The 19,968-nt window shown below is 38.4% G+C and overlaps 5 protein-coding genes across 14 annotated transcripts; 2 read left to right on the top strand and 3 right to left on the bottom strand.

Annotated features, from left to right (window-relative positions):
- Positions 1-673: 673 nt before the first annotated feature.
- LOC113204731 (eukaryotic initiation factor 4A-I) lies at positions 674-4,612 on the bottom strand. Of its 2 annotated transcripts, none has more exons than XM_026420010.2 (9): positions 4,455-4,612; positions 3,633-3,777; positions 3,314-3,461; positions 2,962-3,237; positions 2,658-2,876; positions 2,378-2,550; positions 2,129-2,298; positions 1,904-2,051; positions 674-1,000 (listed from the first exon to the last, which is right to left on the bottom strand). In XM_026420010.2, the coding sequence occupies exons 1-8, from the start codon at positions 4,475-4,477 to the stop codon at positions 1,907-1,909; spliced, it is 1,299 nt and encodes a 432-aa protein (XP_026275795.1). In that variant the 5' UTR covers positions 4,478-4,612; the 3' UTR covers positions 674-1,000; positions 1,904-1,906. The 2 variants fall into 2 exon arrangements, with proteins under 2 accessions (XP_026275795.1, XP_026275796.1); XM_026420011.2 differs by having other exon boundaries at positions 4,341-4,489.
- Positions 4,613-5,483: 871 nt separating this feature from the next.
- LOC113204732 (mediator of RNA polymerase II transcription subunit 11) lies at positions 5,484-6,687 on the bottom strand. The gene is made up of 3 exons (XM_026420012.2): positions 6,458-6,687; positions 5,964-6,104; positions 5,484-5,881 (listed from the first exon to the last, which is right to left on the bottom strand). Exons 1-3 carry the CDS (start codon positions 6,531-6,533, stop codon positions 5,631-5,633), a joined length of 468 nt encoding a protein of 155 aa, XP_026275797.1. The 5' UTR covers positions 6,534-6,687; the 3' UTR covers positions 5,484-5,630.
- Positions 5,967-14,155, bottom strand: LOC113204725 (solute carrier family 66 member 2). Of its 6 annotated transcripts, none has more exons than XM_052275495.1 (8): positions 13,844-14,155; positions 13,343-13,599; positions 13,120-13,256; positions 12,982-13,008; positions 12,311-12,527; positions 12,172-12,229; positions 12,003-12,096; positions 5,967-6,104 (listed from the first exon to the last, which is right to left on the bottom strand). In XM_052275495.1, exons 2-7 carry the CDS (start codon positions 13,588-13,590, stop codon positions 12,043-12,045), a joined length of 741 nt encoding a protein of 246 aa, XP_052131455.1. In that variant the 5' UTR covers positions 13,591-13,599; positions 13,844-14,155; the 3' UTR covers positions 5,967-6,104; positions 12,003-12,042. The 6 variants fall into 6 exon arrangements, with proteins under 6 accessions (XP_052131455.1, XP_052131453.1, XP_052131454.1 ...); XM_052275494.1 differs by lacking the exon at positions 5,967-6,104 and adding an exon at positions 10,609-11,932 and having other exon boundaries at positions 13,844-14,154; XM_052275493.1 differs by having other exon boundaries at positions 12,003-12,229; positions 13,844-14,122.
- On the top strand, positions 6,926-10,607 carry LOC113204724 (cell division control protein 6 homolog). 2 transcript variants are annotated; one of them, XM_052275491.1, is made up of 10 exons: positions 6,926-7,121; positions 7,424-7,610; positions 7,694-7,753; positions 7,832-7,969; positions 8,072-8,618; positions 8,709-8,955; positions 9,032-9,230; positions 9,306-9,844; positions 9,942-10,085; positions 10,270-10,607. In XM_052275491.1, exons 2-10 carry the CDS (start codon positions 7,427-7,429, stop codon positions 10,303-10,305), a joined length of 2,094 nt encoding a protein of 697 aa, XP_052131451.1. In that variant the 5' UTR covers positions 6,926-7,121; positions 7,424-7,426; the 3' UTR covers positions 10,306-10,607. The 2 variants fall into 2 exon arrangements, with proteins under 2 accessions (XP_052131451.1, XP_026275781.1); XM_026419996.2 differs by having other exon boundaries at positions 6,927-7,121; positions 10,172-10,607.
- A 38-nt stretch (positions 14,156-14,193) lies between the features above and the next one.
- LOC113204723 (coiled-coil and C2 domain-containing protein 1-like) lies at positions 14,194-19,968 on the top strand. Of its 3 annotated transcripts, none has more exons than XM_052275490.1 (17): positions 14,194-14,368; positions 14,712-14,841; positions 14,932-15,044; positions 15,130-15,320; positions 15,396-15,550; positions 15,664-15,965; positions 16,048-16,234; positions 16,403-16,603; positions 16,680-16,889; positions 16,974-17,170; positions 17,262-17,393; positions 17,493-17,668; positions 17,741-17,864; positions 17,941-18,092; positions 18,867-18,914; positions 19,132-19,222; positions 19,314-19,968. In XM_052275490.1, the coding sequence occupies exons 1-17, from the start codon at positions 14,306-14,308 to the stop codon at positions 19,434-19,436; spliced, it is 2,595 nt and encodes an 864-aa protein (XP_052131450.1). In that variant the 5' UTR covers positions 14,194-14,305; the 3' UTR covers positions 19,437-19,968. The 3 variants fall into 3 exon arrangements, with proteins under 3 accessions (XP_052131450.1, XP_026275779.1, XP_026275780.1); XM_026419994.2 differs by having other exon boundaries at positions 15,661-15,965; XM_026419995.2 differs by lacking the exon at positions 18,867-18,914 and having other exon boundaries at positions 15,661-15,965.

Below are 19,968 nucleotides of genomic sequence, written 5' to 3'. Positions count from 1 at the left end.
AGACGCATCACTTGGGTGGCGGATAGCTTCGCGGTAAATTTTGAAGTGAGATATGAGTTTCTTAAGCATTCTTCTAGAAAAGAATAGTAAGTGTTTGGTAGGCTTCGGTGCTTAATAAAAGGACTTGAGCCATTTCAAATTTCTTTTCTGACTTACTAAGGTTTTCTAAGGACTAGATTTTGCTTGTGCCGTTGTTCTCACATGAAGAGATGTTTAGAAGTGCCAGTTTCAGGTGAGTTCCTCAACCTCACAATCTCAGTAAACCTTTGTGGTGCTTTGGAAAGGGTATTTCTAGTTTGCATTGGTTTGCCTTAACATTTAAGGGGCGTGCCCGATACTTTCAATAGATGAAAAAACTACATTACATAGTATGACATGTGCAGTTTATTAATAAAAAATCATTTACAGATTTTAAATAGCATGAGAATTTAATGGGGAGATGTGAACATGATCTATTCATCAAAGTAGTTGATTCTTGGCCCCTTTTAAAAAATCGGAATGGAACTTGTATTTTGAATGCTGAATAGAATCTCCTCTTGTCTAATGCCTACAAGAAACACATCAATAGGAAAGTACTAATATCTTAATAAAACTAAGTCCATTTCCAAAAGAAATCTCAGACACAGGAGTAAGTACAAACCACAGCCAGAGTCACAGATAAAACACTTATCACTCCATGTCTTAATTGCCAATTTATTAGTAATAAAATGGAAAACTAGCCATACAGTTCAATTCAGAAATGTTTCAAATATAAAACCATAAATCTCAAAAAAATACAAGTTCATAAAAAATAAACAAATAAAATTTAAAGTTTCAAAAAGGGGGAAAACACAGATCAGAGGGCATAAATTATGTTTAAAATTAGTGACAAGGGGCTAGCAGGTATGCTCAGGATTTATAGCCACAAAATAAAACCACTGATTTGGTGAACTTCATCGTTGAAATTTTGATCTTTATTTCCAAAAAACTCTTCCCCCACAGGTGGACTGATGAAACATGCCTGGAAATACAGAAAATCCATCATGAGGATCAGCATCGATACAGTGCAGGACAATGTGGAGCTAATATAAAACAGGGTGACGGATACAAATTTTTATTAATCTACACAATAGCATACAAAACACACCAACACTTGTTTTCACAGTTTCGTCTTCTGCATCTTTTGAGATTAATATAACCCTTCCAAATTCCTACAACAGAAGGGCTTATACAACAAAACATCTGAGAAGGTAAGCATGATAAAAGGCTCCTCCTTGCAACACAAAAATTAATCTGATAAAATTCAGTGTAGGGCTGCTTTGGTAAATCAAGGTCACACTGACAGAAAGCGATAAGAGACACATGATAGAAATTTGTCAAGGGATAATACACACAACTTACAAAGAACACACCCAGTTTAGAAAAAATACTTAAAATTACTGGTTTGAACTGCATTTTAACAAAATGCTTTGGGACACCTAAACTTGTAATCTGCTCTGTAGCCAAAGAGAAATACAAGCAAAATGCTCCAAAGAATGGAAATGATTTTCACACTACTTTATAATACCATAAAATATACAATTAGACTAACAATTACTGTGAAGACGCGTACACGCAACACGACCAATACCAAAGGCAAGTCCTGAGGACTATGCTGTTATACTGAGGGAGAAGTAAGAGCTGCTGTGTCAATGCACAAGCAAACCCACAATGTTAGGAGCACTCCACACTGCGCCACTTGACCAATGCAAGTAAAGCACTATCACTGCGTACCACGAGGAGAGCGCCAGTGAACAAACCGACATAACTCGGAGAAATCGCACGTCACATAAATCGCTAATCGTCCAGGGGCCCTGTGAGGCACGCATTCGAAACAGCGGTCGCACACGCGCTCAGAACTCAGGTAACACAGATAGGCACTAACCACTTAGATCAGGTCGGCGACATTCATCGGCATTTCAACAATGCTGGTGTTGTAGAACTGCTCAATGTCCTTGAGGGTACGTCTATCATCCTCAGTCACAAAATTAATAGCAACACCCTTACGACCGAATCGGCCACCACGACCAATCCTGCAAGAGGACAAGAATCAGTAATTTAGTAAAGGAAAATCAAAACCATTCCATTAATGTGGAAGCTAAATACATACCTGTGGATGTAGTTCTCCCGGTTAGACGGCAGATCATAGTTAATAACTAGAGACACCTGCTGTACATCAATACCACGAGCCAAGAGGTCAGTGGTGATGAGCACACGGCTGGAGCCGGTACGGAACTGACGCATAATGACATCACGTTCACGCTGTTCCATGTCACCATGCTGTAAAGAGCAAAATAGAGTTAAGAAATACATGTTCAACCAGTGAATAAACATAGAAATGTCACTGCACTGGACTTACCATGGCAGAAACTGTGAAGTCCCTTTTGTGCATACTCTCAGTCAGCCAGTCGACCTTGCGACGGGTGTTGCAGAAGATGACAGCCTGAGTAATGCTGAGGGTGTCATACAGATCACAAAGGGTATCCATCTTCCAATCTTCCTTCTCAACATTGACAAAGAACTGCTTGATACCTGATATAGAATAAAAACATTAGTATGCCACCTATAACACAACTTCATCCATAATTGATGGAAAGGAACTGTACCAGAACAGTTAAAATAGGGCTAAAAAGACGTACCTTCAAGGGTAAGTTCCTCCTTCTTCACAAGAATACGGATAGGTTTCCTCATGAAGCATGTGCTGACTTCCAACACATCAGAAGGCATTGTGGCAGACAAGAGGATGACCTGAACCTCAGTGTTCAGAGTCCTAAACACATCGTGGATCTGATCCTTGAAACCACGGGACAACATTTCATCAGCCTCATCCAGAACGAAGATTTTGATACTGGATGTTCCTGAAGTTAAGTAAACATAGTTATATCTAGTGGTCATTCATCAGCATACACAAGTAAATAACAGTGTTGAAGTGAATGGACCTACTCAGTGCTCTGCGGTTGATCATGTCATAGACGCGGCCAGGAGTACCCACCACCACGTGAACACCCATTTCCAGTTTACGCATATCCTCACGAACATTGGTTCCTCCAATGCATGCGTGGCATTGGGCATTCATGAAGTCACCAAGAGCAATGACAACTTTCTGGATTTGCTGAGCCAATTCACGGGTAGGGGCCAAGATCAAAGCCTGGCACTCACGGTTGGCTGTGTCAATTTGCTGCAGGATGGAGATGGAGAATGTTGCGGTCTTACCAGTACCTACAAGCAAGAATTATGATTACACTCTGGACTCCTCCAAACCAATAAATATGGGCCTGATCACACCACACATTACCTGATTGAGCCTGAGCAATCACATCATGTTTCTTCACACATGGCATAATTGCACGCTGCTGAATAGCAGAAGGCTTTTCAAAACCATAGGCATAGATACCACGGAGCAGAGGCTCCTTCAGGTCCATAGCATCGAAACTGTCAACAACCTAGTGCACAAAAACACCATTTAAGAGATGACAAATGGTAAATAATGATAAATATTGCATAACATGGCTTCACATACTGATTTGATGGCAAATTATGACCAGATAGACCCCTAATCTCTACTCTGATTGAAACATAAACAATGTAAAATGGCAAGTGTAGAAATAACGTACCTCATCCCAGTTGGACTCGATGATACCATCGGGGTCCATGCCTGGAGGTCCATTGTATTGGCTAACTTCTTCACCACCACTGGGAGGCCCGCTCGGCCCATTCGGCCCATTCCTCTTGCCATCTTGGTCGGCAGGCCACTCTTCTCTGTAATCATAACAAATGTAGGAAGTTAAGCAGGGAACTAAGAAAACACAACGAAATAATAAGCCCAGAGACGCCTAATCAATAATATGAGCCCAAATAGCACCCGAAAATTCAACCACTTTGACATAACCTTCATTTGGGACACCACTCACGTTGGGCGCCGAACGAGACCGGCTTCACCGGTTCAGAATAGTTCAAAACAAACGTAAAGGTGGGATGGTGCAAGAGGTGGAAGTTTAGATAGATGAGAAGATTATGTGGAAAATTTAAACGGCTGAGTGCAAAATACCCCGTGGTTGGGCACATTTTGCAATGACAAATCTTATGGTTGCTGAGCAAGCGGCGACTCCGACTTCATCAACAATCCGCAGGACTCAAATTACCGGATGAACCGGCAAAATTATGGAAAATTCGGGCTTTAAGAGTTCATGACCATAATTCTGTATTCTGAATTGAGCAAAAACCCCACAAGTTCGAAGTGTGAGGGTGAGGGTAGGCTTACGCCATGTTGGCAGTGACCGTGCTTTTCCAGGTTGGCAAATAACTTAGAAACATCAATATACCTATTCATTGAATGCCTCGAAAATATTCACTGAAGAAGAAAGAAGCTTCGCGAAAGCGATGAAGCACTCGATTGTGATAATTGGTCCACAATACCACGTTAAAATAAATCTTACCTTCTATCATATGTACTCGACATGTTCCACTCACGGTCAGTTCGACGGAAAGGATGAAATTTTACGGCATTTGCGTCATCAAAAGTATTCCTCCGCCAGCTTCACGGCCAGGCTGATGGTAGAGTCAAAAAGTACGGGGCCTGTGTCCCACAATGGATTGAAAATTTTACCAAATTACTAAAATATGCGGTACGTAATGAAACAAAAATCGTTTTTACTTGTTTTATTCCGAATCATGAGCAAATTAAGGAACTACTTTGGCGGAAGGTCATTGTTGGCTTGGGCGTGCTGGGGCAGGAAGTTCAAGCAGCGGAAGCGGCTAGGGGCAGGGAGCGATGCCGCAAATTGAGAAATTTGATATGTTCTTGACTCTAGACGTATTGAGTGACCTTGGGCTTTCACACCCCGAATAAGAATATACTTTACTATCTTGCATACCCGACGCGATAATCTTTGGTGCTGTTTTTCGGGAAGCACGTGCTCTTCTCCTAATTCTCAGAGCCCCCTTGATTTCCACCGACAGGGGCGGACTCAGAGGATGTGGAGGGGGGCAAGTAGAGCGAGATACCGCAAGTACTAGCAAAATTTGCTAAATGGCCAAATCACTGGAACGGAGTTCACGACAAACCGTCCTCTCATTCGTCTGAAGAACATGGCACATGCTCGCACAGTTGCGATCCCATCGATGTCTAGAGCTTAGAAATCGGGGCTGGCCTTGCCTGCCTTGCCGGCCGGCGACAAAACCGGATCAATAAAGAACAATTAAGAATAAATTCAATGCTCTGCAGAAGGCTTCCCGCACTCTTAATATCCCTTCATAGAACTGAAAACCATCTCCATCTGATTGTTGTGCTGATTCCATGTGTGTAAGGCTATTTGTTCCTTCATATTTATTTTCCATATTTCATATATACAGCAAAGAAAATTATTAAAATCCATTGCGACAAAATAATATGGAATAAGGACCCGAGGAACTCATCCTGGTTCTTGCCGTGTTAGGAGTTGCATACTTTAAAATAAATTAATGAATACAGTTTAGGTGGATAATTTATTGATTGGGATGAGGGAAATGTAGAAGTTGCATGGTGTTTCCACAATCGAACCATAAAAAGTATAATCTAAGAAAAAGTCAAACAGTAATAAATATACAGATACAGGCTTTCCTTTTTACTTAGACTAACCAGTGTTTTGAGTTTCACTGTTGTTGGGAGGCATTAATTGGGGATGGACCTGAGGCTGCATCACATTCATATTGGGACCCATTCCCATTCCGAGAGCTAAATTGGGAGCTCGTACAGCACTTTCAGCAATCTGAGTATTTTTTAAATTATCTAATTCATTGACACGACTCCTTACATGCTCAAGCCGATGCCATGCCATCTGAAGTACTTTCTGTGACGCATAACCAGATCCTTCATGTGGCTGACCTACAAGCAAGTGAACAGGGATGATTAATATCACAATAGACATCATGAAATTCAAAACACACTCATGAAGTTTCCACTTTACCTGTAGAGACCTGAGTCAAATAATTAATCTGCTCATAAAGTCTTGACTCCACTGTACTTAAAGTTTTGAGAAATTGGTTGGTTTGTGTTTCTGCTTGCTTCACATTGGATTTATCTTTACTAAGCTCTTGCAGTGCTGCGCCTAAAACAGTTTAAAGTGGTGTATGAAATAAAACTAGCTTCCGTGTTATGGTTCTGAGAGGATAGCTGAATGGTTTAAGAGCTGTAAGTAAGCGCCACTTTGAACAAGTCAGATTTAAACATCGCCAAAATTACAAGATTAAAACTAAAAAGATAAGACATCTAAAGTGCAAGAGTAAAATAATATATGATTTCTAACCTACAAAACGATTTTGGATTCTAGTGAAGTATTCTACAACTTAAGTAAATGCTTTGATGAGTGGATAAAGGTGTTTTTGTTTTTTCTCAAGGGAGACTATTCAAATCTGCCAAGTTCTCAATAATTACTTCATAAACAACTAAACACAGAACTACCTGCACTTTGGATGCAAATTATGACATCCTTTTCAATTACATCTAAAGCTTGGATTCTTTCCCAGTGCGCGGTCATGGTAAAAGTACTTCAAACCCTACACTATTTCTTCAATTAGACACAACCATGAGCAGCAAAGTGTATGCGAAAATGTACAAAACCAAAGTGCCAGCAAACAACTACAGCTGTCGGCAGTTTTGCGTCAAAACAAAACAGCAGAAGAAAGTGGGGGTGGGGAACCCCCCCCCCCCCCCCCTCCTCCTACTCCCACCTTTGACCCCATGCTTGACACTCTTCCATCCTAATTTTCTCATTACTGACTAATAATTATAAGGAATCATTGTGCTTTAAAAATATAATAAAACTGTCACTTCTTCTTCCTCAGACACAGAACATTTGGGGTACATTATAAATCAAATGTGGGTTCTGGCCGTGTGGTCAGTTACTTCTAGGCCACAAGTCACTTGTAGCTTTTTGGCGCGCTTTCGGCTTTAATTTCCAGCCGACTAAAGGCCGAATTCTGCCGACTGGACGATAGTAGTGATGTGTCAACAAATATTTTAAACCGTCGGCTCTTTCTCCTTCTTTTGCAATCTTGTCAGCATTGTCACCATCACTTTGTGTTTAGTCTCTTGAAAAGTTAGCAGTTGTTTCTTTTATTCAACGGTGAGATGATGCACTTTTATATGTGATCCGCAGAAGTCCTTTTTTTTTATTTTTTTGTTGTTGCTTGGCCCTTTAAATTTACGCTCAGCTACCACCCATTGTAAACGAAACACTGAATTACGTTGCTTAAGCTTATTTACTGTAAAGTCAGGCTATATGCTATACCCAGTCTGCTGTGTTAAAGTCCCTTTTCTCAAAATTTGATTCATAATTTGCTTGAATTATTTTTTGGTTATGTACATGTTGTAGAGTATGTTGCTGCAGTTACAGCTCTATTAACTCCACATTGGTTGTTTTTCTAGAAAATGCCACCAGGTCAAACGAATCTGAAGTCTTACTTCACTGAAAGGAAACCAGTATCAGATTCTCGTATAACCCGCTCAGTGAAAGCCGCTGGTAAAGACCAAGCGGATGATGTGAAAGATGTATCAAATCACATTCATGTATTGAAAACTCCCACCAAAACAAGGAACATTATAAATAATTCAGGTAACGGCTAACGTCTGATTTGGAATCCCCATGACCTTCTTTTGGTGTTTATCTCAAAATCCTTTCAACATTCTCACTTTCAGAAGTCAAGATCAATAGTAAAGTGACACCTTCTAAGAATCTTCGGAATAGGAAAAATACTGGTATGAATGGTGTTTTTCTGTTAAATACAGTCCTTTATATTAATCCTTATCTGTTTTATAATTTTATTCTATTTTCAGACTCAAATCATGAGGACATATGCAAAACTAAAAGTGAAGATGACACTGCTATTGTTTTGGATGAAAACAATATAGATGACTTGTTCGATACATCACCAGAAGCAACTCCATCCAAAAGAAGGACTAAAACTGCCAAAGGTAAATCTTTCTCACCAATAATTTTTCTAAGACTAGTTTCTTGTTTAGCTGTCAAGAATTTAAGTTGATTGAAACTAATTGTATACCATCTCATCATCACAGATCCATGCTCTCCGCCCAAGATAAAGTGCACTGAGTCCAATAATGGCCAAAACAGCTCCCCCTCTTCTAACATTGCTGCCACACCATCAACTCTAATAAAGAACTTGACGCTTACCTCTCCAGCTGTTGAAGGAAAACGCCAAGGGGCATTGCCTCCCAAGTCTTTGTTCCCCGATCTAGAGGGTCTTCTTGGAAAAGCTCGCACTGCTTTGCACACCCATGCTAATACCAACTTACCAGGAAGGGAAGAAGAACTTGGAAAACTTAATGGCTTCATTCAAAACCATCTCCAAGACAAAACATCTGGATCTCTTTATATTTCTGGCCCTCCTGGGACAGGCAAAACAGCCTGTTTGACAAAAGTTTTAGAGCAGCCTGAATTAAAACGGCAATTTAAAGTTGTTAATATTAACTGCACTTCTATTGAGTCACCAAAAGCTATTTGGTCAAGAATTGCAGATCAGCTGAATATTCAAGTAAAAACAAGATCAGGAAAAGCTTATCTGGAGGGTATAGAAAAGCACCTCTCATCAAATCATAAAATGATGTGAGTTTTATTCCTTCACTGAAAGATGCCATGTTTACAGTTTCACTTACCTCCTAACTTTAAATATCCTTTGGACTTTTCAATTTTCAGATTGATGGTACTAGATGAGATGGATCAGTTGGATACACGAAGCCGATCAGTTCTGTACACAATTTTTGAGTGGCCCACTAATTATCCACATGGTATTATACTGATAGGCATTGCCAATGCTCTAGATTTAACAGATCGTCTGCTACCTCGGCTCAAAGCCAAACTGCAGTTAGCACCTCAATTGCTTCACTTTGCTCCTTACACCAGAGAGCAACTCAAAGACATTCTTACCAAAAGATTAGAAGAGGTTTGTAAATTTGAATTGTTATTATTTCTCCTCTGTAATCGAAAAAGTACTTTACTATTCATTTATGACTCTACAGGCTGATGCTTCTAATGTTTTCAACCAAGCTGCACTTCAGCTTTTAGCTAACAAACTCTCAGCTGTTAATGGTGATGCACGACGTGCTCTTGACTCAGCTAGGAGAGCTGTGGAGAATAAGTCTCAACAACTGTTTGACGCGAAAATGAATGCTACAGAGTTGATAACACCCTCAGAAGTAGATATGCAGTTATCTTCAGGTACACAACATTATTTCTTTCAAATTTCACACCTTTCGATGCCTTGACACCTAATTTTCTTACTATGTTTTTCAGAGGCCCTTCGCAAATCACCTCGCAAGGTTGCACCTCCTCAGGAAAGAGGAAGGCTAGAAAACTTTGAAAGGATAAAGTCACCCTTGAAGGCAACTTCCAACTCCTTCAAATCTCCTGTGAGATCTCCCATGAAATCCTCCATCAACGCTTCTGGGAGGTCTCCTCTCAAATCTCCTCTCAGGAGTACCATGAGGTCTCCTTTGAAATCACCTTACAAGTCCCCCTTCAAATCTCCACGTCATTTTAATTCACCACACAAAGAAAATTGCTCACCTCTTAAACAAAAATCTGCCAAAAAGTCTCTTTTTAATGAGGATGAAAATGTTTCTACTAATTTAATTACAACACCTCTGGTGAATGAGCCTTGTATAGGCGTTTCAAGTATAATGAATGTTGTAAATGATGTTTACGGCACTTCCCAAAGTTTAGGGCGCATTGCAGATGGAGGGGAGGAGCTCCCATTGCACCAGAAACTTGCTGTGTGTTCATTGCTCCTTATCCTTCGGGAAGGAAAGAGTAAAGATATAACTGTAGGCAAGGTGTGTATGGTTTCCAGTATATTTTGTTGTCTGTTGAAATTGTTGAGTTGTACGAGTCTAATTAAATTACCCTGAAATTGTTTTCTCATGCTTACAGCTACATGACGTTTATCGAAGAGTGTGTACAAAGAGACATTTCGATCCATTAGACTCAAGTGCTTTCCTCAGTATGTTAGGTTTGGTGGAAGCCAGAGGCATTTTGCTTCTTCCTGGCAGGGGTAAACGGAGCCGTCAGACTAAGGTGGGTAAAAGCTTACAAGTATGCCAGATTTTTTAACTGCTTATCACATTAAAATAATATACAATTTTGCATGTTCTTGTTGTCAGGTGTGCATGCAGTGGATTGAGGAGGAAGCAGTTTCTGCTCTGAGAGATCGTGACTTACTTGCATCAATTGTAAGAGATAAGTCTTGCCTATCCTGAAGGTGTGCATGCAGTGGATTGAGGAGTTTCTGCTCTGAAAGATCATGAATTACTAGCATCAATTGTAAGAGACAAGTCTTGCTTATCCTAATTGTTAGTTTGTCTCATTTTATAGAAATTATCTGTATATCATGTCAGTCTTGTAATTTTTTAATGATCTAGAACCTTTTTATTTATATTTTTGTTTTCTCTACTGTATACTAACAGTTTGCTAAATATGTATATATGATAGAAAATTTACCTGTGTGCATGAGAAAAAATGTGTGATTACAAATGTTTTAAGCTGCTTACCCAATCATTGACTATATTAGTCAACAATAAAATTAAAAAGTACCTCAAACTTAAGCTATCCATTTATTTCCTGTACACAATAAAATTGACTAGTGCAAAATATTAGTGTTGTTTGCATCTTATTGGTTAACATTGGGATAAATAACAGAATGCAGTAATCACCGCTTGATTGTGCCTTTGACTAGCTACAAATAGACATTTTGTACATAAAGGTAAATGGGAAAATAGTAATCTAACTATTCATTTTTAAAAACATGTCCTAAATGCATTTAGGCATTGGTGTGTTACCATTACAATACTACAGTACTCCAGTTAGTTTTATACAATATGTTACCATAGAATATTGAAAAAGAAAATTGGGAAGCTCACACACCACGACTGTCAGTCTTACAGTGATAGCTCTTAAATTCCTCCCACTCTCTCGCAATAATTTAAAAATTGAGGGATAGTAAGCATAAATCTGGAAGATGAAATGTCTAAAGAGACATGAGCTTAATTGCAACCTCCAAAAGAATTTGCTCAATTGGGTAGATTTCAGGAAGCTCCTGAATATGCATTTTATTGTGATGGCACTATCACTTTGATTGCTGAAATATCTTTTTCCTACAAGTAGAAAGCTAACTTGCCCAGCATTACGTAATAAGATGCTAGGCAAAAATAAAAATTGATCAAATGTCAATGATATTTAACAAGTTTATCTACGAAAATAAATACTGTAGTTCTTTTAAACTTATTCTAGAAGTGCACAGCCATGAATTTTGTCAGTGAAACCAGTACGTAAGTACATTCAATGGGCCTTTAACACATTAAGGTACTGGCTGTACTTCCAACTTTGTGTAGTTTTACTGGTTTCATGTAAACCAAATAACATTCATGAAGCCTACATGTTTAGAGGCAATCCCCAAGGCAGAGTGTGTTGTACATTTTGGGCATATTTGATACAGCTATCAAAAAGGAAGCATTGTTGATGTTTCAGTGAACTAACAGAAAACCTTTCACATACATCTTTCATCTTTTCTTAGCTTACAAAAAAAGGGTCTCTCTTTCAAAGAACTTTTATGAGGCATTTTGTTTCGACCTAACGCTTTGACTGAAACATGACTAAAACTGAGGTCAAGTCTCAAGCTATATCCCATAAAGCAATACATTACAAGAGTCATGCAGAAAATAATTTTGCACCTTATTATCAAATCTTCCATGTCTGAGCTAAAAAAAATAGTTCTTTTTATCAAACAATCCTTATCCCAGCTAAAAAATAGTTTTGAGATCAGTAAATTTGCGGTGTAAGGTACATAGTTAGGTATAACCTATTGATTGAATAAATTATCTGCTGATGGATAGATATCTTGGTCACATTCCATTACATCAAGGGTCCTAAAAAGTTAGAGGTTGTGTGGGGAAAAAAAACGCTAATGAACGAGAAGCTTACAAACTATTGATTTACCTTAAAGTGAGTTGATGTAGTAGACGCAAATGCAAGGATCCTAATCAGAGCGGCTACTGTGGTGAGCAGGGACATTATGTCGATACAGATGGACCTGAGATAATATTGCCATGTCTACAGATACCTGCAGAATCCCACAAAGCCAAAACTGGAATGGTGCATCACGAACCAAAAAGTACAGAGTCTTGAAAACATCACCAGCTGTCCACATAAGAACCATGGTAACACTGAAACAAAATAATTGCTTTCAGAAATGTGCTCAAGATATGTTAATTTTCTTTTAAATGGAAAAATCAAAACAATCTCACCTCATACCCTCAGTAGATTTTGATATGTAATTTCTTTGGAGCTGAGGAACCCCTAGGAGGGCCTCTGTTAAAAGTGCACTAAATCCAAGAATTTCTACAAAAATGGGGACATCCAGAAGCATGTATGTAACAATGGAGCCAACTATGGCCATGAGCATTGTACAATCCACATAAGACTGGAAATCTGTCCATTTCCAAAAGAAGCGCAGGTCCATATCTGGAGAAGATACAAAAAGAAATGAAAATGTTTGTTGGATACAATGATGATTAATAATTTAGATTTTAGACTACCGTGAGTATGCGTTTATGTAACCACTTGATTGATACAAGTCAAATATAGTACTTAAAATGTCACTTGTAACACATTTTTAAAAGATTGTGATCTGACATTTTAAAAAGTAAAATATAGTCTACAATATATCACAATAGCTGACACAGCTGACCTCTGGATTGCTTGGACATAGATTGAAGTAATTGATGCCAAATCCAAAGAAAGGCAACTTCTGTGTTACAGTAAAATTTATAACGCAAAGATGATACTGAATTGTCCTTAGAGATTATTATGGCAAAATATTTATGTTGACATTACACAACCATACAGTTCAAAAGATATGTAATCTAGCTGAAGAATTTTTTCGGACAAACATGGAAAACACTACACGCATACTCACTTTTTCTTTCCATAATATCCTCGTTTGCTAATAAAGCAGTAGGGACAAAAGGAGAAAATTAGCTCCTGCTGTTGACTGTTCCATACCTTATTCAGTGCAGTACTATTGAACTGCTATCAGTTGAAAACTGTTCCTTACCTGACAAGACACGGTCACGAACCTTCAGAATTACATGATTTCTGCGCACTTCAACACACAATCTTATCATCACCATCATGGTTACTATCATAATCATACTCTGAATGAGAAGAGGAGTTTCAAATCGTTTTCCAAACCTATAAATGAATGTAAAACAACAAATATTAAAGAAACTAGATCAGAGTACTAATAATTTTATTTCACTGCTCTAGTTCCAACTTACCAAAATAAAATTCTTAATATGTTTGCGACTAACAGTGCTAAACACACATACAATGAAAATCCATCAGAATTATTGGTTCGTTTAATTTCATAATACTGGGGAATAAATGGTACAACTCCACCAAATATCATGGCGCATGCTGAAGATGCACCAATGACTTGCAGTAGCAGAACTGATCCTGTGATATCCTCCACATACTCCTCAGGCAGTTCGGCAGATAGCCCAGTACCATCATGAGGAACATCCATTTTCAAACTCTGAAAATTTGTTGAAAATTCACAAATAAATTCTTACGCAAGGATTTCTTTGAATGACAGAACATACATAATGCAGTGTGTTACAAGCAAATTAACACCTGCACTTTCTCATTGGACAACATAATAGCAACATGAAAAAAGTAGTATAATTTGTTTCAACACTATTTCCATATCACAACAGGGTAGATTCAAAATATACAGTTTTGAAATTGCTTTTAAAAAAGGTAGTTGTCATGGAGTTTACCTGTATCTCTATGTAACCTTTGTAACCTGCAGCTTGTTTATTTACATTGACGTAGCCGTTATATCACCCTATGAAACACCGTTATTTTACCGTAAAGAGCTATAAAAGAGGCAGAGTGTGGAGATAAAAAAACGTGCTTGATAACAAGAAATTCGTATCAGTCTATTTGCACTGTAATGTGCGCTAAAACTTTAAAGATGCCAAGTGACAGACAGCTGATTCTATGATTCTGTGTTATTTCTTCTTCTACCCAAACAGCACTAAATAATGAGAATATTACATTGAGCGGGTTGGTTGAAATTGTCATATACGTATTTTCTAACCTACGCTTCGGAAATTATAAAGGTAGGTTAGGATGGTTTGTTTTGTCGCAGTGATAGTGTGATAAAGTAATGTTTTGATGTCTCTCGCCAGAAAAGAGTATTTTTGATACCTCAACCGAAACAAAGGCACAGTTCCATAATGTTTGGGCGGAAGGATGAGAAGCCTAAGAAGAGGCGAACTCCACGGGAAAATCTATCTCAAGTAGGTTCTACTTAATATTTTTGACGGCCATTTGAGGTGCATATATTTTCGTCAGAACGTACATGGATGATGCAGGATGATTCATGGCAATTGTTATGTCATGACATGACAATGATCATTCTTTGTTGGCACAATTTTCATGCAACGCCCTGTGAATTGCAATAAATAGTCAACTACTATCCATCATTTTGGAAAATGCTGCAATTATGACAGTTAACTGTCACCTTGCTTTTCTTGTATGTTTCCCTACTACCATGTTGTCTAAGATGCACAAAGGATTTTGAAGATTAGTCCATGGTCTTCTCATTTGAGTAGGACTGTAATATGCATCTTTTTCTTTTAGTTTGGCTTTATGGATATGAACTTCGATGGTTCAACGGGTATGGGCCAAGTTGATAATGATGAAGATGATGATGATCTGGAAGCGGAGCTGCTTGCACTGACATCAGATTCGTCATCAAAACCAAAGAAAGGTGACACAACACCACTTTATTATCATTATCAATTTATTAATTTGTTACTAGTATCAACTTACATTTGTTTGCTTATTTCCATCTCTACAGCCCGTCCAAAGCTAATCCCTCAGGCTGATTTGGATAGAATGATACAAGAAAGTGTAAAAGATGAAGATGATGAAGATGAAGATTCTGTAGATGAAAACGACCCAGATCTCTTGGTAAGGAGACATTTTGTTGAACAATTTCTTTCTCATTCTTAGATTATGTGTACATTCTAAAATGTTTTTACTTACTTAATTTTAGGGGGAGCTTAATGACTTGACTACAGAAAACAATGAGGATGAAGAACCCCAGTCACCTGCTGTCTCCCCAACTCCAGAAACTCCCAAAGCAGGATCCAATGCATTATTGCCTTTGCTTGAAGAGAGACTTAAGATGTATCAAACAGCAGAGGCAAATGCAAAAAAATCTGGAGAAACTTCGAGGGCCAGAAGGTTCTCATCCACCGCTTTTCTCTTCTTTTGATCAAAAAGGATAAATAACAAACTTTTTTAAAATTATTGTTACAGGTTTGGACGGGGTGCTAAGACACTTGTAGACCAAATAAAATCTGCTCAGAATGGTAGACCTATAAAGGAGGAAGATATTCCTCCTCCTGTTTCAGTGCGCTCTGGTGATAATGCTACTTCTGCAGCAACTTCTGGAACTCCAGAAGCAACAGCAGGTGGGATGGAGTAATTTGAGGCACCTGTTGACACAAGAGTTACCTATTTCAGAATTTGACAATCCACTGCAACAAATCAATATTCATCACTTTTCTCCTCTTCTCTGCAGCAGCTGCACCAGTGCGACCTGCACCACCCCCTCCTCAGGAATTGACAGTCACTGAGGAATCTCAGGGCACAGAAGCAATGGAAACGGACAACACTCCCAAAACACTTGATGACAACACAATTCCTGTTGAACCGTCACCTCCTGAGCAGGTTGCGCCAGTGACTGAGGAGAACACAAAACCATTTGTTGATCCTCAAATAGTTTTGAAATTAGAAGAGAGACGGTCGGAATATCGTCAAGCTGCTGTTGCCTCAAAACGGGCAGGAAACAAGCAAGATGCTTTAAGATATGCTCAGATTGTCAAGGTACAGCACTGTGCAGACTATTTCGTCATTATTAACATGTTTCTCTGCAACTTTGCTCAGCCTATCCCTTTTTGTTTTTAAGCAATTTGATGTAGTAATTGAAGGTGTGAAGGCAGGAGAGCCAGCAGACCTCAGTGAAATGCCACCCTCACCTGGGCAAATTCAGGTACAAGCTACTGCCTCCGCAGTACCTGAACCAGCTCGAGAACAAGATGATCATCAGACTTCATCTCTTCCAGCACCTCCTCAACCACCCCACGCAGTTGAAGGTATGTACAAGATACAGTTGAACCTAATATGCTAAATAATGATAAGAAAAGTGGACTCTCTAGTGTTCAAGTCCTCAGCACCTTCCTAGACTGCCCGTTAGAAGTGGTGCTAAGTAGGAACCAACGCCACTCTTGGATATAAAATTTGACTTTATTGTATATTCACAGCACCATCAGTACCTAAAACAATATTGGAAGCCCTCACCCAAAGATTAGAGCTTTATCAAAAGCAAGAAGCTGCTGCCAAGGCTGATGGCAATTCTAGGAAAGAACGTCAGAATGGAAGAATAGTGAAACAATACCAGGACGCTATAAAGAGGCACAAAGCTGGCAAACCATTTGCAGCAGATGAATTACCAAACCCACCAGGTATGCTCTTTAATTTTTACTCTTTTTATGAAAATAAGTAACATGTCAAACATTCAGGTCACGAATTTTGCTCCAGGTTTTGCCCCTATCCCTATTCCTGGTGATGCCCCCCCTGTACCGCCCTCTGTGCTAGCCCCGGTGTCGACTCCTACCCCTGCACCACCAGCTTCCATAGATGTAACTGTAGCACGACCTGCTCCAGCAAGGCCTAGCACTCCACCACCTGAATCAGAAGGACAGTCACCACCCAGTCCTGTTGCCTCGGGGTCTACTCCTAAGCCAAATGGTAAGCCACATAATTTCTGACTATTTCTCTGCTTGAATTGAATTTCAAAAGCTTTTTTGATTATCACTTAATTTTCCCATTCAGTTCGCAAATCACCAGCTTCACGGCAAGAGAAGCAGCTAGCTCTCCTCCTAGCAAGACAGAAGGATTTTAGAGTTGCTGCTCTCCAAGCAAAATCTAGAGGTGAAATCAATCAAGCAAAAGAGTACTTACGACTTGCTAAAGGTTTTGACAAACTCTTGGAAGCTACACAAAGTGGTCTACCAGTTGATCTAAAGACTGTATGTCCATAAATTATCATGTTATCTCTATCAAAAGTACAAAATTCTAACAAAAAATAACTAAATTATAATTGACCATATCATTTTTCAGCTCCCTGTGCCTCCAAATGCAAAGGTGGAGTTAGAATCAGATTTTGATGTTATTGCAGCTGAAGATTGTGTTGCTGGCACAGATGATGAAATTTATGAAAAATTGGTGCAGGACCTTCAGAAACAAGTGCAGGTGTGGGCTTACGTAAAATTTCTGGGTGGAACTGTTACTTGATCATTTCACAATTCTTCAGATAATTAATTAACTTCATGATTTAAAATACCTTTACAGACATGCATAACAACTCGAGATCATTTCAAAGCTATTGGAGATATTGCTAGTGCTAATCGTTTTGAGAACATGGCAGTTCACTCAAAGAAAGACATGGTTGCAATAAAACATGCCTTTAAGAGAAAAGATTCTGTTCCAAGATTTCACTACGAGAATCGAAGTTTTAGTATTGTGCAGTAAGTACACGTAATTCGAACCTAGTGCATAAATTAAAATCTAATCTAATACTTATCTACTTTACTTTTCAGGTGCTGCACTGATTTGATGGATAATGACTTAGAACTCACTATTGTGCAGGGAATAAATTACAATGTTTCTAACCCAAAAGATGTTGATACCTATGTTCGTTTTGAACTTCCATGGCCTAGTGCAGTAAGTAATACAGTCCCATTCATCTTTTCATCTTTCCTATTGGTAGTTAAAACTCTCTTTGTACTATTTTTTACAGGAAGAACCACAAAAAGATAGAACAAATCTAATAAAAGATACCAACAACCCGGTGTATGATGGGAAATTTAACTTACAAATTCAGCGCAACTCTCGAGCTTGTCAGAGGATATTCAAGAGGCATGCAATCAAATGTGAAGTGTGGTCTAGAGGGTGAGTACCCAGCCATTAAAGCTTTTATTTGGCATTTAAAAAAAAATAAAAAATTGTTTCCTCTTCATGACATATACGCATGTATTATAGTGTACAATTGTATTTCAAATGAATAACTGCATTGGTAGGTCAGCCTCAGCCAACCATGTAACAAATTGTAGAGTAATACACTACACTTGATAAGCTTAATATTATGTAGTTTTATTAGAAATCTGAGTCCTTCATTTCTTAAATTAATATTTTTTTGTGGGCTTACTAGTTTGTTATTATTTTAAATCTGTATACAATTACCCTTATGTACTAGCGAAAATATTATAAAATTGTTTCTGATAAGTTTTTAGAATTGTTTTAGAATTTTTCAGAATAGAATTAGGACTTAGCTGAAGAGTAAACTAAATTCATGCTCATGGTGCCTGGGTACATTTTCTTTTACCAGTACTTAAATGTTTTGAAGTGTTCTCTACGTCATTTGGGCATGTTATGCATGATATGTGATGTGTGTGATGTGTGTTACTCTTAATTGTGAAGCACAAAATCTCCTCACTCTGATGATTGCTGATGCTTGGGTGTGCATATTTTCCACTGTTTGCTTGACTCAACGTTAGTTGTGCCCTCAACCTTTCATGTTTATGGCCCTTGAGTATGTGTTTTTTAAGAAGATCACTTCATCTGATTAAGTAATCTTCTTCAACCACATCCATTTCTAATAGTTGGTTCAGAGTAGGTTTCTCTTTATTTTCTATTTGCTTGAAGTTCTTGCTGTTGTGGTTGCAGGGCATTCCTGATATCTCTCTGTTGTGGGGCACCAAATTCAGAGCCTAGGTAATGCATAAGTCTTAGTCTTGCATGATCTGTGGGCAACTTCTGAATTCACCTGCTTTTTAAAAAATTTTGCACTATTGGTCCATTTACCTCCTTCGAGGATCAATACAATTTCTGTCATGCTAACATGCAAGTGCGAGATCAGCTACTGCAACTTGTTGTTTTGAAGACATTTTCCACTGTAGTCTAACCAACAATTTTTCTATTTTTGTTTTAGTGGATTTTTCCGAAGTGATACCCTCTTAGGGACCGTCAACGTAAAACTTCAGTCTCTGGAGAGCAAATGCATCATTCATGACTCATTTGATGTAAGTTATCTAGTTTCTCTAATTTTCTTGTAATATAACTCCCCTCTAAGACACTCTTTAAAAAGAATATTTTTCTTGTGTATTATTTTAGCTTATGGATGGGCGGAAGGCTGTTGGTGGCAAGTTGGAGGTGAAAGTGCGTCTTCGTAATCCAATAGTGACCAAACAAGTTGAGGAGGTCACTGAAAAATGGCTAGTTATTGATAGCCTGTGATTAAGTGCTGCTTAAGCAGGTATTTTTTGACAATATCTGAGAGCTGGAAGCTTTGAAAAGTTAAGCGCATTTGTTGTTTTCTGTTTATACAAATTATTTTTCAACTTTTTATTAGTTTTATTAGGAATATTACAATGTTTATGAGCCATATATGTCTTGGCTGATGATGATATTGCCTCAATTTATTTGAACATTTTTTTTTCTAAGTAGAATTATTTTTCAAAGTTGTAATAGGATTCTGAATTGAGTTTACTCAGTTTACTGAAACCAAACGTGATTTTATAATTTTGCACAACTACATTTGGAGACATGCAATTTTGTCTAGCTTTAGCAAGTCACAAGAGCATTTATGATGTTTACAGCAGGTACTCTGAACAGTCATGCCTTTTAATAATTTAGCTTTCATTTCAACAGTGATGTTATACTACAGAACTTGCAATTGTAAACTTAGATTACACATGTGACGTGTTCCTGCAGGAATCACGTTGCAATCAAACCATTTTAACAGTGCTTTACTTTAAACAATGTTATC

Source organism: Frankliniella occidentalis, unplaced genomic scaffold (genome assembly GCF_000697945.3).
Source record: "Frankliniella occidentalis isolate FOCC.00 unplaced genomic scaffold, Focc_3.1 Scaffold643, whole genome shotgun sequence".
In the NCBI taxonomy this organism is placed as follows: Eukaryota; Metazoa; Arthropoda; class Insecta; order Thysanoptera; family Thripidae; genus Frankliniella; species Frankliniella occidentalis.
Note: the sequence above shows the minus strand (reverse complement) of the source record. Positions and strands in the feature narration are given on the sequence as shown.